The 13,119-nt window shown below is 53.7% G+C and overlaps 5 protein-coding genes across 5 annotated transcripts; 1 reads left to right on the forward strand and 4 right to left on the reverse strand.

Moving 5' to 3' along the window:
- Window positions 1–1,023: 1,023 nt before the first annotated feature.
- NCS57_00031300 (uncharacterized protein) lies at window positions 1,024–2,130 on the forward strand (the record flags this gene model as incomplete). Its single annotated transcript, XM_053050400.1, has 3 exons — window positions 1,024–1,141; window positions 1,188–1,670; window positions 1,715–2,130. The coding sequence occupies 3 exons, from the start codon at window positions 1,024–1,026 to the stop codon at window positions 2,128–2,130; spliced, it is 1,017 nt and encodes a 338-aa protein (XP_052918915.1).
- A 219-nt stretch (window positions 2,131–2,349) lies between these two features.
- NCS57_00031400 (uncharacterized protein) lies at window positions 2,350–3,023 on the reverse strand (the record flags this gene model as incomplete). Its single annotated transcript, XM_053050401.1, has 4 exons — window positions 2,350–2,610; window positions 2,661–2,706; window positions 2,759–2,791; window positions 2,848–3,023. The coding sequence occupies 4 exons, from the start codon at window positions 3,021–3,023 to the stop codon at window positions 2,350–2,352; spliced, it is 516 nt and encodes a 171-aa protein (XP_052918916.1).
- Window positions 3,024–3,732: 709 nt separating this feature from the next.
- Window positions 3,733–4,683, reverse strand: NCS57_00031500 (uncharacterized protein; the record flags this gene model as incomplete). Its single annotated transcript, XM_053050402.1, has 1 exon — window positions 3,733–4,683. One exon carries the CDS (start codon window positions 4,681–4,683, stop codon window positions 3,733–3,735), a length of 951 nt encoding a protein of 316 aa, XP_052918917.1.
- Window positions 4,684–5,568: 885 nt separating this feature from the next.
- Window positions 5,569–6,374, reverse strand: NCS57_00031600 (Mediator of RNA polymerase II transcription subunit 8; the record flags this gene model as incomplete). Its single annotated transcript, XM_053050403.1, has 2 exons — window positions 5,569–6,175; window positions 6,232–6,374. 2 exons carry the CDS (start codon window positions 6,372–6,374, stop codon window positions 5,569–5,571), a joined length of 750 nt encoding a protein of 249 aa, XP_052918918.1.
- Window positions 6,375–7,547: 1,173 nt separating this feature from the next.
- On the reverse strand, window positions 7,548–9,298 carry NCS57_00031700 (uncharacterized protein; the record flags this gene model as incomplete). The annotated part of the gene is made up of 2 exons (XM_053050404.1): window positions 7,548–7,659; window positions 7,752–9,298. 2 exons carry the CDS (start codon window positions 9,296–9,298, stop codon window positions 7,548–7,550), a joined length of 1,659 nt encoding a protein of 552 aa, XP_052918919.1.
- Window positions 9,299–13,119: the final 3,821 nt, after the last annotated feature.

The following is a 13,119-nucleotide window of genomic DNA, read 5'->3' on the forward strand; positions in this document are numbered from 1 at the left end:
TGTGGGTTGGTGTTCAGGGGGTTCAAAGGGGGGGCCTGAGACGGCGCGGCGACGGGTGAAGCGGTGGACTCGGTGATGGTGCCATTTAGTTTATGGTAGTGGAGGGGTCTAGATTTTCTTGAAATACAAGAAGGACTTGACTCAAGACTTGAAGTTGTGTGAAATTGAATTGTCGATATCAACTTGATATCATCTGTTGGAACAAGACGAGATGATGACGGTTGCAGGCGCCAATCTGATACCACCATCCTTCAACAAGTCAAACATCAGATGAAGACAATACAGTCTCACCAAGAGTTTTGACAAGCGCCTTCAGACCCAAGACTCTGGGCACGCTCTGCTACTGCAGGAACGCAACGCGTACGCATCCTACCGAGATTGTGCGCTTTGCTTCTTGTACCTGTCAAAAAGAACGTGTTCGGCAAGTCTTCCGCTGTGGCTGAGGTGGAAAAAAAAACCCCTGTCTATGCTTAAGAGACCGCGGCTCGAAAATTCTCCGTCAATGGCGAGACGGAAGTGAAACCTCCCTGGTTCATTGGGCGCATTGACTTGGATGGAGCTAAGCCTTGGCGGGCAGAGATGAAAATGACTACTGCTAATGAAGGAGAGGAAGTAAAGGGAGAGAGCGCGTAAAGTGCCTTTCGACCGTGGCTGGGCCGTTGAGGTTACTGTAGATCCGAGCAAGCCGCGGATCGCCAAACGATAAACTCGATCGGTTTGCCCTTTTTGAGATGGTTTAATTCCGACAAAGTGTGTGTACCTTTCCGCGTTAAAACACGTGGCGGGGTACTTCCGTCCTGCTGCGCCCGATGATGGGATAACTTCATCTACGTCATCACTCAGGGTCCAAGACATTCACTAACAGAATGCGACACTGTTTGCTCAACGTCAATGATAAACATGACATGCTTGACTTTGTTTGATGCGAATGCGAGTGCGATTCTTTGTGTTATTTATTCTCAAAAGATTTGCTCTCTTTGATGAAATGGGAGTTGCACCATTCAAGCATCTTTAGCAGTCAATATGACGGTCGTACACGTCCTTGACAACTACTACCTGGGCATCACCGCTATTATAACGGTCGCCTATCAACTCTTTTTCTTTGCTATAGCCTTTACCTTGAAATTCGACAAACTCACAGGTACATCCACCATTCTCTTAAAGACACAGCTACTCACATCACCCAGACTTTGCCGGAGGAACCAACTTTGCCCTCCTAGCCATCCTCACCCTCTCCTTTAGCGGCCACCACCACGCACGCCAAATCGTATCCTCCCTCTTCCTAATAGTCTGGGCCCTCCGCCTCTCTGGCTTCCTCCTCTTCCGCATCCTCAAGACGGGCAAGGATGACCGCTTCGACGACAAGCGCGACAAGTTTTTCCCGTTTCTCGGCTTCTGGGTCTTTCAGATGTTTTGGGTCTGGACTGTATCTCTGCCCGTCACGCTGATCAACTGTCCCAACGTCACGCAATATCGTCAGCATGACTTTGGTACGGGGAGGGATATTGCCGGTGTTGTGTTGTGGACGATTGGGTTTGTTATGGAGAGTGTGAGCGATATTCAAAAGTATCGGTTTAGGAAGACGCATAATGGGTCCGATGTTTGCGATAAGGGATTTTTTGCTTATTCACGACACCCGAATTACTTTGGGGAAATTATCATGCAGTTTTGTAAGTCCAAATGCTTCATCGATCGACTCTTACTAACCAAGTAGCCATCTATATGATTGCCGTATCCTCTGCGGCGGATGGATACGTTGGCGGTCAAGCATACAAGGCCCTTTACGCCTCCATACTAGGCCCCTTCTTTCTCACCATCCTCCTCATGTTTGTCTCTGGCCTCCCTCTTTCTGAACGACCCAAGGCAAAGTCACGGTTTGAAAAGGGAAACAACTGGAAAGGTTACAAGCGATGGCTAGACCGTACCAGCATTCTCATCCCCTTCCCACCACAGCTATATGAGAAGATGCCCATCTTTCTCAAACGGACGCTGTTTCTCGAGTTTCCCATGTACGTGTTTGACCCTGCCAAGCACTCGGATGTGAGCAAGCCAGGTGGTGCGAATGAGGAAAGCCGCGAAGGAAACAGACAGGATGGACGCAACGGGGAAAGCGTTGATGGGTTGGTTTAAGCAAGACTGGCATTTATGAGATTTTATGTATTATCAAGAGTGTAGATTTTATTCGTATACCCACTACGCATGTATTGCGCCTATAATTCTCCCAAGACTTTACTCCATCAGATTCATGTTGAGATGACATTTTTCCCATCTCCAAGGCATCAACTCCAGTAACTCATCTCACAACCCACCAGGTATCTCTAATGCACCACAAACACCTACACACCAAGCTCACCCGCTCAAATCACAACCACCCACAACGACGTCCTCGCTCTTCTTGGGGGGGTCGTTGCACCCTCCACTACCCACGAGGTCTCCGGGCTGATCTAGGTCCTCCTGCGTCGTTCCGTAGTCGGTGAAGCCTGACTCCTCAGAGTGAGTCTCAGAACCCTCTGGAATAGGGACCATGGCGCTCTTGGTCCAGATGTGGATGGCACGCTTCCAGTCGAGGCCTTCAAGGCAGCCTCCTTTGACTGAGACGACGTTTTTGGTCTGTGGGTTGGTGAGTATGATGCCGTGGTGAGAGTTGGAGATGTACATACTGGCGTCGAGTGAATGAGACGAGTACCACAGTTGCGGCAAAAGTAACTGCACAATGTCAATCGGTAACGAATTTGGAGAGGTAATCTCAACCACTCACCAGTAGAGTTGATGTCCCGATTCAGTTGGTCGACTGAGCCAAACACATTAGCCTACATATCCAAGTGACTGTAACCTCTGCCTACATACCTGTAACAACTCAACTGATCAGTTTCTGGCAGGTTGAACCGAGGAAAGATGGCCGACGTCCCAAAAGCAGAGCCCGTCTGTCGTCGACACGCACTGCAGTGGCAGATGTAGAGAGCCAACGGCTGAGGGAGGGGCGTCTTGAAAGACACGGAACCGCATTGACACCGAGCCTCCATCGTGTATATGTGTGTATGCCGAGAAAAACAAGTGCTGCCAAGTCTCACTGCGTTGTCGTCTCTTCGTTCCAGAAGCTCAATCGACCAAAAGGTGGAGGCAGTGAAGGCGGGGGTGAGATGACGTTTCAAGTCGCCAATGGATCAGAGGTCCAGGCAGCAAAATATATGAGAAAACAACCAGTCAGTCACTGAATCAAAGAGTCGGTCAATTCTCCAACAGACAAAGCCGTTATCGCTTCGTGGAGCTGCAGCGGATCCGTGACTGACGACGTGTGACGTGACTCACGCCGACCATTGGGCGGGCGAGAGTTGCGCGAAGTCACATGCCTAATGCCTGTGCTTACCGCAGGCTTCGTGTGCCTCCGAGTTAGCTGCATTTTTAGCACAGACTATTATCCCGTTCTTGTCTTTATCTCCGGACTGTCGGTGGCCGATGACCGGATGCGGCATTGAGGGATGACGGATTCAGAGTGAGTCTGTGTAATTAATGCAAGTTAATAGGTCAATGGGAGAGTGTATTAAACGTGCTAGTGACGCGGTGAGATGTAGTCCGGATGTCGGAGAGAATTGTCTCAATAATTGCTTCAATAACCTATCAACAACTCCACCAATACATATCCTATTACATATAGACGTTAATCATACAGTCATATATCGTACTCACAATGCCAATCTCAAACCTCGACTCCCAATCCAACAACAACAACATCTAAGCACCCGCCTGATTCTTCCACGCAACATCACCCTTGATCCATTCCATCCTCTCCTGCACTTTCTCCGTGCACACAACCACAACCCACATAAGTCCTCCTTCCCTCAGCTCCCTCTCCAGCTTCTCACACCACAGCATCTTGTCCTCGTCGCTCATCCCCCGCGCCACAACCTCCATCTCAACTCTCTCAAGCCGTCTCATCAAGCCAAGGCCCTCGCCGACCCACCGCCGTGCCGCCTCTGATCGGGGCCCCACCCCTCCGCCCGCCGAGGGTCCGGAGACTGTCGCCGTGCTCGCACCGAGCACCATCTTCATCCGTAAGCCGCGCACCCCCGAGGCCCACTCGCCGCATAGGGCCCGCCATTCCTCCCGGCCCGCGCCGCCGACTACCACATCCCGGGCGAGCACCTCGAGGCGCACGTACCGCAAGGCCGCGCGCTGCCAGGGAGCGAGGGCCCGTGTGAAGGCGCGGGCAGCCCACAGCCCTGAAGCGAACCAGTTGACAAAGACAAACTCGTTCTGCGAAAAGGGGATCAGCCGGGCCTCGTGGTAGATCTGCGAGTTTGCCCGGAGGAGGCTGGTCGGGAGACCGGAAAGCGGGCGGTATGGGGAGAGCAGGCCCTGAGCCTCAATGTCTTCGCCACCGTCGGGCGCTGCCTCGTGGTCGAGGGGCCGGAGGATGTACTGGCAGTGCACGGGGGTAGGATACCACGGCGCGAGCTGGGCATGTCGGACGGGGCTCATGAGGTGAAGCCAGTGGTAAATGTGAAGACGGATCTCGAGCGGGAGAGAGAGGAGGGTAAGCTTTCTCTCATGACCCTCCTCCTTTGGGAGATCAGGTACTGAACGGGGCGTCGCATCGTCGCTCGTGATATCCATGTCCAATGACCCGTACAAGAAGTCTTGAGTATGCGGTCGCTCACTGCGACACAATTGATATTCCATCATGGCAAAGATGATGATGGCAAGACAGCAATGAAATGAGCAAACCGAAGCTTCAACGTCAGCTCCTCACGCAAAGGTATATGTAACCGACTCATGCTCCTCGGTCAAAAAAACACCAACACACACATCAACCACACACCGAGAGAGAACCGTCGCATTTATTTTGCACCCACCATTTCCCGCCCGTCCTCGTGAGCACTAGCATCCCAGCCATGCGCTGTCAAGAAACGCGGGGAAGCGCGAGCAGTCAAATGGCCTAGCTTCGCGCCATGGACGTTGGAGTGACGACACTGGCTGTGGCCAGAAGGGACCGTCAGCCACAGCAAGGTCAGCTTACGACGAGGGATACCGTACTGTGCTTGGAGGGGTTATCTGGTACGTCCAATTGGGAGCGAACCTGGAGATGGGAATGACCCAGCAATGGCAATTTTGCGTGATGGCATTGGAATGACCCGCTGTTGGTAACTTTCAGCGAAGGACCTCAGATGGCGTCTTGTTGGAATCTTCAGCAATAAAGCCATTGCTCGTGGCCATGACCGGGGTGGATGGCATGCATCTAGATTGATACACGAGAGACGCCACATGACAAGAATAAACAACTAATGCTAATTCTCTGTTTCCTGCTTTTGGCGACCTGCATACTGTAAAATCAATAGAAGGAATCTAACCCACCCAAAGTTCTAACCCCCAAAACTCCTATCAGCTTTGCACGTCAAAGCTGTCTCTCAAGCGCTAAGCAGCTGTCAGCTTATCTTTCCAAGACCTGAGCTGAATGTACCTTGACCAACTCGTTTTGAAGACTGGCGACTTGCATAGCCGTCTTGACCAAGTCATGCTGTAGTTCCTCGTAATATCACGAATATATCGTCGCAACCTGTCCAACCATCTCTACATCCCTTGTGCCGGCATATCAAAAGGCGACGCGTTGATGCCCTGAAGCCCCTTGTACACATCCCTCTTCCGCTCATACTCGACGTTGCGCGGCACCTCAAAGTCTCCCCTCGCCGCAAACCACAGCAGCGTCTCTGGCTCAGCGCCCCTTACTTTTTGCTGGGCCGTCCCGTCGTCGTCGTCTTCCTCCTCATCCTCATCTTCATCCTCATCTTCTAGATCCCTGCGTAGACCCGTGCGCACGTTTTCTACGCCTGCCGCCCGCTCTTCTGCCGTGTACACATCGCTGGCCTCGTCGCGGACGTAGGCCGTCACTCGGTCGATCGTCCACTGTCGTAGCTCGTGCCAGATATCTTGAAGATCGTTGATTCCCTCTGGTGTGGCGAGGCGGGCAACTTCTCGACCCTCAATAACGAGTTCTTCCACATCGGGCTCGAGTTTCTTGCGGAGTAGCTGGGTGAGGACGTTTTCTTGGGTTCGGCCGGGGTAGTTTGGTGAGGGATGGATGGCCATGCGGTTAAAGAGCTCCGAGTTCTCGTTAAGACTGTCGAGGACGGTTTGAAGGTTTCGCTGGAGAATCTGGGTCGAGGCTTGAAGGGAGGATCTTGGTAGCAGGTTAGTCATTGCGACTCGGAGAAAGATGCAAGGTAAGAAGCGCACGCTGGTGGTAGTGGATTGCTCCTCATGAGGTCCGCCTTCAAGCTCTGAATGCTGCTAGAAAGCTGTGCCAGCTTGCTAAGCGTCTGCTCCAGGACCTTGAGCTCATCGTCGTCCAAGGTGTGCGTTCTTGATTCATCCATCATGTTGATACAAAGGAGTCTCTCGGGAGTTGATGATTGCGGTTATGAACACCCTCTCTCTTGCTAAAACGAACTCGCGATGCAAATAAACACTGCAATAAAGATGCGCTAAATGTATCTGTTGAACCCGTATGGGTCTGAACAATTGAGAATGGAGGTTCACGATGCGCGGGGCTCTCCAATGGAAGCTTCAATTAGAAGCGCGTCACCACGCGCAGATGGACCTCACCTCCGAAAGTGGAGCTCTCCCAGCTGGCAGCCTCACCCTCAGGCAGAGCTCACGTCAGTGCCTGAAGCGCCAGGCACACCCTTCAGCACAGTCCCAGACACTGGGACACTGGGATGGAGGGGGACCCCTTCTACAACAACGCCCCTGAAGCTTCTAAACCCATCCGCTAGAACGCCTGGACCCTGCTGCGGGCAACATTGGAACTCCACTTCACCCCAGACTCGCACACGTCATGGGTTTCTGTCGACATCAACGCCAAAATCACACAATCGCGCTTGTAAGCAAGCCTTGGTTTTGGTTTTTTGCCTCCTGCATGAAAGACGTTTCCTTTCTCCCTTTTGTCTGGGACTTTAGCAGCCGCCGGAGCGAGCGGCCCGTGCATCGCGCGATCGGCCGTCTCGGGCGAGTCAAGCCGACACTCCGGAGATTCGGAGGAGGCGGTCTTTGGAGCTCATCATTGGGCTTTGATACCCAAGATCAAACGGAGTAAATCTCACCGCTCATTATTGTCTGGGGAGATGATGCAAGATGATAATCGCGATAATCAATGGCTTTCTTCGGCGTTAATTCGTCATTGAATAGGTTGGCTTCGGGGAGTCTCGAGGTTTAAGCCACCCTCGGCAAGCCCTCCTATTGATACTTCAAGCCCAGCTCATGATCATGCACGGGGAGTTGTTTGACTTTAAAATATCTTCATTTTTCATTAACTGCAAATCGCATCATGACTACATACAGCTTGCCTTGCTTTTAACCAATTTCCAAAAGACAAACAAACAAACAAAATCCAAATAGCTGGCTATGCACGCAAATGCCAAAGAATGGTTTTCAAGTAAAAACCCAAACGCTGTGCATGGCAGACAGACAAAACCGCTAAAACCGAGCTTCCACCAACAAATTTCCTAGTTCATGTCTCGTAAAAAGTTCCTTCTCTACACATACACCCCCCTTTAAGAGTTACGGACTGAAGAGACCGCCTTGCTCTCGTACCCGTTGGCGTCGACGAACGGGAAGCGAGCTCGGCGCTCCAGGTCGTCGAGAGGGATGGTGGAGCGGATGTACCTGCGGCAGCCGGCGTTAGCACGTCTTCAACTTTGCGGGTGATGTGATCGATGTGGCTTGGACTGCATGTAGGGGGGTAAGGCAGCACTTACTTCTTCTTGCCGTCATCGACAGGGTCAAAGTCCCAGCTGGTGAACTCGCCCTCCTTGAGGGCGTCCCACACGATCCGCCGTGTGCGCTGAGAAGTCAACACCTTTTCTGTGATGGCGTCAAAGTCCCACCGGGCGTGGGCTTCGGCCTCAAACTTGAGGATGGCATCCTTGGCTTCCTCCTCCTCGGGGGTCTTGGGCAGGATCTTCTTGAATCGGGCCAGGTTGTCCAGTTCCTTGGGGTCTCGGGCCAAGTTGTAGAGTTGGGGCTCATCAGCCGGGCAGGTGATGTACTTCCAGTCACCTCGTCGAATCATCATAATGGGACGAACGGTGCCCTCGCCAGTGTACTCAGCAATGACAGTGTCGTGGCCTTCGCGGCCCTCAAGGTGAGGCAGCATGCTGATTCCGTCCATGGGGAGGTAGGGGGCCGGCTTGGTTCCAACCAGGTCGCAGATCGTAGGCAGGAGATCAAGAGTCGACACGTTCTGGGTAACACGGTGGGGAGCGAAGCGCTTGGGGTAGTTGATCAACATGGGAACGCGGACGGACGACTCAAAGTAGCTCATCTTGTACCAGAGGCCACGCTCACCAAGCATGTCACCGTGGTCGCCGCTGAAGATGACAATGGTGTTTTCAGCCAGGCCAGCGTCCTCAAGAGTCTCAAGCAGTCTGCCAATGCAGTCATCGACGTAGCTCACAGAGCCATAGTAAGCTCGCTTGGCTCGCTTGATCTGCTCATCGGTAAAGTTCTGGTCCCAAAGATCGCAGACCTTGAGAAGTCGCTTGCTGTGGGGGTCCTGGTCCTCCTTGGCAACCTTGACCTCAGGCAGGGCAATGTCGACGTCCTCGTACAAGTTCCAGTACTTCTTGGTGATGGTGTAAGGGTCGTGGGGGTGGGTGAGAGAAACAGTCAAGCAGAATGGTCGCTTCTTGGGGCCCTCACGAACGTGGTCCCACAGGTACTGAGTGCTCTTGAACATGACCTCCTCGTCATAGTCGAGCTGGTTGCTTCGGCCGCAAGGACCGGCCTGGAGGATAGAGCTGGCATTGTGATACCACTCAAGCCTGGTGTCAGGCTCGTCCCAGTTGACGGCCCAGCCAAAGTCGGCAGGGTAGATGTCACTGGTCAGACGCTGCTCATAACCGTGGAGCTGGTCACCAATAAAGTGCATCTTGCCAGCAAGAGCAGTGTGGTAACCCTTGGCTCGCAGGTAGTGGGCATAAGTGGGAACATCGGAGCCGATCTGGGCGGCGTTGTCGTAGGCACCAATCTTCATGGGCAGCTGGCCACTGATCAAACTCATGCGCGAGGGGGCGCAGAGGGGTGATGGGCAGTACGCAGAGTCGAACTGGACTGAAGTGGAAGCAAGACGGTCGAGGTTGGGTGTCTTGATTTGGGAGTTGGGGTTGTACATCTTGAGCTGGGGAGCGGCCAGCTGATCGGCCATGATGAAGAGAATGTTGGGTCTCTCGGCATCAGGGGAGAGGTGAGGAGCCGCAGAGGTCTCCCCGTTGGAGGGGGGGAGTGAGTTGAGATCAGGGGCCATTGTGAGATTCAAAGCTCAGTCTGGATATATGGCTGTGTGATGTTGGGAAGTGCTGGTGAAGGAACTGTTGACGGTCTTGATGTTGCTGGTGTTGTCTTTAGACAAAAGGTTGATGACAATGGTAGGGGGTATCGAGGGATGTTTGTATGTGAAGAGGGTTAAGGTTTATGATGTTGGAGGTGAGTCAAGCCGGCAGGAGGAAGGGGATGGCTTGATAAATGTATGGCGTGCTGGCGAAGACGGGTAGATAGATCGAGTCAAGCTTCTACACGTCTCGTGAGATTCGATGCGGAGATCTACTAGCTTAGTCGTCTCTCTGTATCCTTGTCCGTCTTGTTGCCGCTCAGACAAAGTGGGATCCGGATGGATAAGTCAAGGATCAATGGGGCCGAGAGGGCGCAGCACGACTTGTTGTTGGACTGTACGGCACACGCGGAAGCACTGCACTGCACAGGACAGGAACAAGACTATGACGGACGAGCAAGCAAGCAAGCGCGCTCCGTACGAACAGATACTGTCTCGATGTATGTACACGGGGACAGCGGGAGATGCAGGGGTAAGCAGAGTGGAGGAAGATGGGGTAGAGGCTGGATCTGCGTGAGGGTTTGTGTGGGTGAGAACTCGAGATGGGATGAAATCCTGGTAAGAGACGACGAGACAAGCAGCAAATTCCCCGACTAGGTAGGCCAAAAAAGGGAAGGCAACCGGTGAGGTGATTGACGCCACAAGTTTTGCAATGGGCACGAGTGGGAACATGGTCGCCCTTTTATCTTTGGAGCTGGGGGGTCCCCGATTGTTCCATCAGTCTTCTCTTGGACGGGAAGCAAGCTGGGGCGTGGTGTGTAAAGCGGCTCACGACGGCGGTGGAGGACGGACAGACGACCCCTGCTCGGCAGACGATATCACTGTTGGGTCCATGATGGGTGGCAGGGGTGCGTAGCCAGGGGTTATTCCAATAAGCCATGTTGCAAGTTCGATCACGCAAGAAGACGAGCGCGCTAGGGCATGGCAAAGGGGCGTGTGTGTGAGGCAATGATGGAGATGGGGAAAATTGGAGCCTGTGGAAGCTGGGGGAGATGAGAGCTGGATATGCACTGAACGGGGCGTATCAAAGGCTGTCCGAGTTCGGGGTGGCCCTCGATAGTGCATAATTTAATCCTGAGGCCAGCCTCTCCCACCGTCAATCAACACGAGCTTGGACTGACTGTCACGAGGATCATGATGAACACACCACGAATGGGAGAGCACTGTTTGAGCGAGGACTCTGCTGTTATTGTCATCTCCGAAGGTCACCATCATGCACGCCTTCTCCGGAGCCGCAAGGGATGGATGCCCGGTTCTACCCACCATCACTCCCTTGATGAGCCCGGCGTTCGGCTCCCAAGTCCGTGAATGCCGTGTCTGGGAGATAAAAAACCACATCACATGGCCATCCTTTGTTATCCTTGCTCCTCCTCCTCCTCCTCCTCCGTCTCAAGTCTGTCTTTTTTTGATACGGCGGTATGTAGATATCCGTGGCACATGGCCGGTTGCGCTACCGTAGTGCGCGGCCGCAGGGTCAGACATCCCTCCATGGATCCCTCTGACCTCTGTGTCCATATCTCACAAGCCCCCGGACCTCGATAGTGTAAAGTCTTGTTTAAGCGCCAAACAAACACTGCGCTTGATGGCTGCGTCTCGGATTCTTGTGCTGAAGGATGCAGGGATTCAGGGCTGAGCGACTACTCAATTCGGCCAGCGGCAAGTCGCGATTGGTCAGCGCCTCGCTCGCCAATCCCTCCCCGGTCAAGCCCACAAAGATTGACAGCCCCTCCATCTTACACGGTCCATCTGCCATGTTCCATCCAACCCTCCATCAGCCATCCAAGTCGAGAAGCCACGTCTTTCCCACTCGTTCCGGCCATTGACTAGAATCAGCATCATCATCATACATTATGTTTACTGGCGCTGTTCGGAGATCAGATAAATCTGACCAAGCCATAACGAGAGTCTAGCTAAAAGATGTCGTCAGAGAGCGAGGCGATCCAAAGCTTGGCTGTGTTGAGCCTCGTCAAGTCCTGGCTTCGTCAGCCTCGACAGGCAGTTCCAACACGTCCGAGAAAGATTGCATCCTGCGTGGGCATAATACTCAACTGCATGCCGTTGCATGGGTTGGTCAAGGTGCAGAATCTGGGCCATGAGCAACAGGCATCAGCAGCAACCGCCAAGGTCACAACCTCGCTCTCGATTCATCACATGGACACCGATCTCTGTTGACCCGGGCTTCGGGGATCTCCTTCTCTTACGCATCCGCGACTCCATCGTGATGCATCCAGCTTCAGCATTGGCACATACATACAGTGCCCGCCTCAGCTCAACCATGATGGCGTCGCTGCTGGTGTTGCTGTTGCTGATGCTGATTCTCCACATGCGCCTGTCGAAGGTCTTCCGCCTCCCGTCCCTCGTTTCATGCAAACCAAACGATGCAACCTGCACCTCGTCCCACCATCTTTGAGCAACGAGCAGCAACACAAGCACCCAGGTCGTTCTCCACTGGCTCCTGCTTCTGCATTCCTGCTTTAGCGGGCGTCACGATGGCCCACGGAGCACGGAGCCTTGGGAGTTGACGACGCACTGGCCTCGGACACCCATTAGCCGGTCCCTGCATCCTTTATCTGCACCTCCCTTGAGGCCAAGGGCTCGAAAAACTTGCAACCTCCAAGAATTGTCTATACGGTGCATGGGGATCCTACATGACACTGTACGACCCTCCCGGTCGCCGCCGCCACGGACCGTGCCCATTCACTGTATAGACAATTTTCAGAATCCTCACGCGCTCCACAGGGCGATAATCTGCTGCCATTGCATTCATCACGTCGTCTTTTGGCCGCCCGCCACAGCCTGCCTGTTTCTGCTGCGCATCCATCTGCAACGCCCTCCCCTCGGGTTATGCCCATTCGCTCCCGACGCGTCCTCTGTTGTCTCGTCTCCTCCTTCGGCAATCGACCGTCTGTCTGACCACGGTTATCCCGCTAAAGGGAGGAAAAAACAAAAACGAGGCGACATTCATGGAATGGAAACGAAGACCCGATCCATTGCAATGCAGTTGGAGCATGTTTGCGCAAACTACAGTACGAGGCTCTGGTCTGGCAAGACACGACAGACACCCGACGGACGACACGAACGGCACGCCCGGATTAGCGCAAGCGTTCACAGTTTACTTGGTACACCCCGACCCAGAGCCAGGCGCTCCTCGGTAGTGCCATAACGCCTTGTCAGCGTTGGATGGTGCAATCTGGGGTTGTCAAACCCTTTCCCGACAATCCGGCGAGCTACGGCCATCCACGAAACCATAGGAGTCGAATTGGCGTTGGAATTGGCCGAGGACGACACGACACGACGCAATCACCCCTTCTCAACTACCGATGTCGACATTGAAATATCGGACGATTCCCTCTCATGGTCCGGGGCCTCCTGGTGTCGCTTCCCTCCGTCTCTCCTTGATGCCAGCTTGGAGGGAGAATTGCTCGCCGCAATTTTGGGTCCCGGACCGGGCCAATGCCCACATCAGCCCGGGTTTGGTTGTTGGGGCTTTTGCTGATCGACCCTCTTGACGCCGACCGACTTCCGGCCGGACTTTCATTGCTCATCAATCCACCACGGCCGCCACCAAAAGCCCGCACCCAAGCAGGCGAGGCAGGCAAGCAAGCAGACGCTTCTGCTGCGGTCGCACAGCCAGCCAGCCAGTACCCGAACAACTCATTGTCTGCCACGCATGCAAAGACGAAATCAGTCACTCTCGGCTACTTGAGGGTCGCATTTTCACATTGCTGCTGCGACGC

Source organism: Fusarium keratoplasticum, chromosome 1, assembly GCF_025433545.1.
Source record: "Fusarium keratoplasticum isolate Fu6.1 chromosome 1, whole genome shotgun sequence".
NCBI classification, from domain to species: domain Eukaryota; kingdom Fungi; phylum Ascomycota; class Sordariomycetes; order Hypocreales; family Nectriaceae; genus Fusarium; species Fusarium keratoplasticum.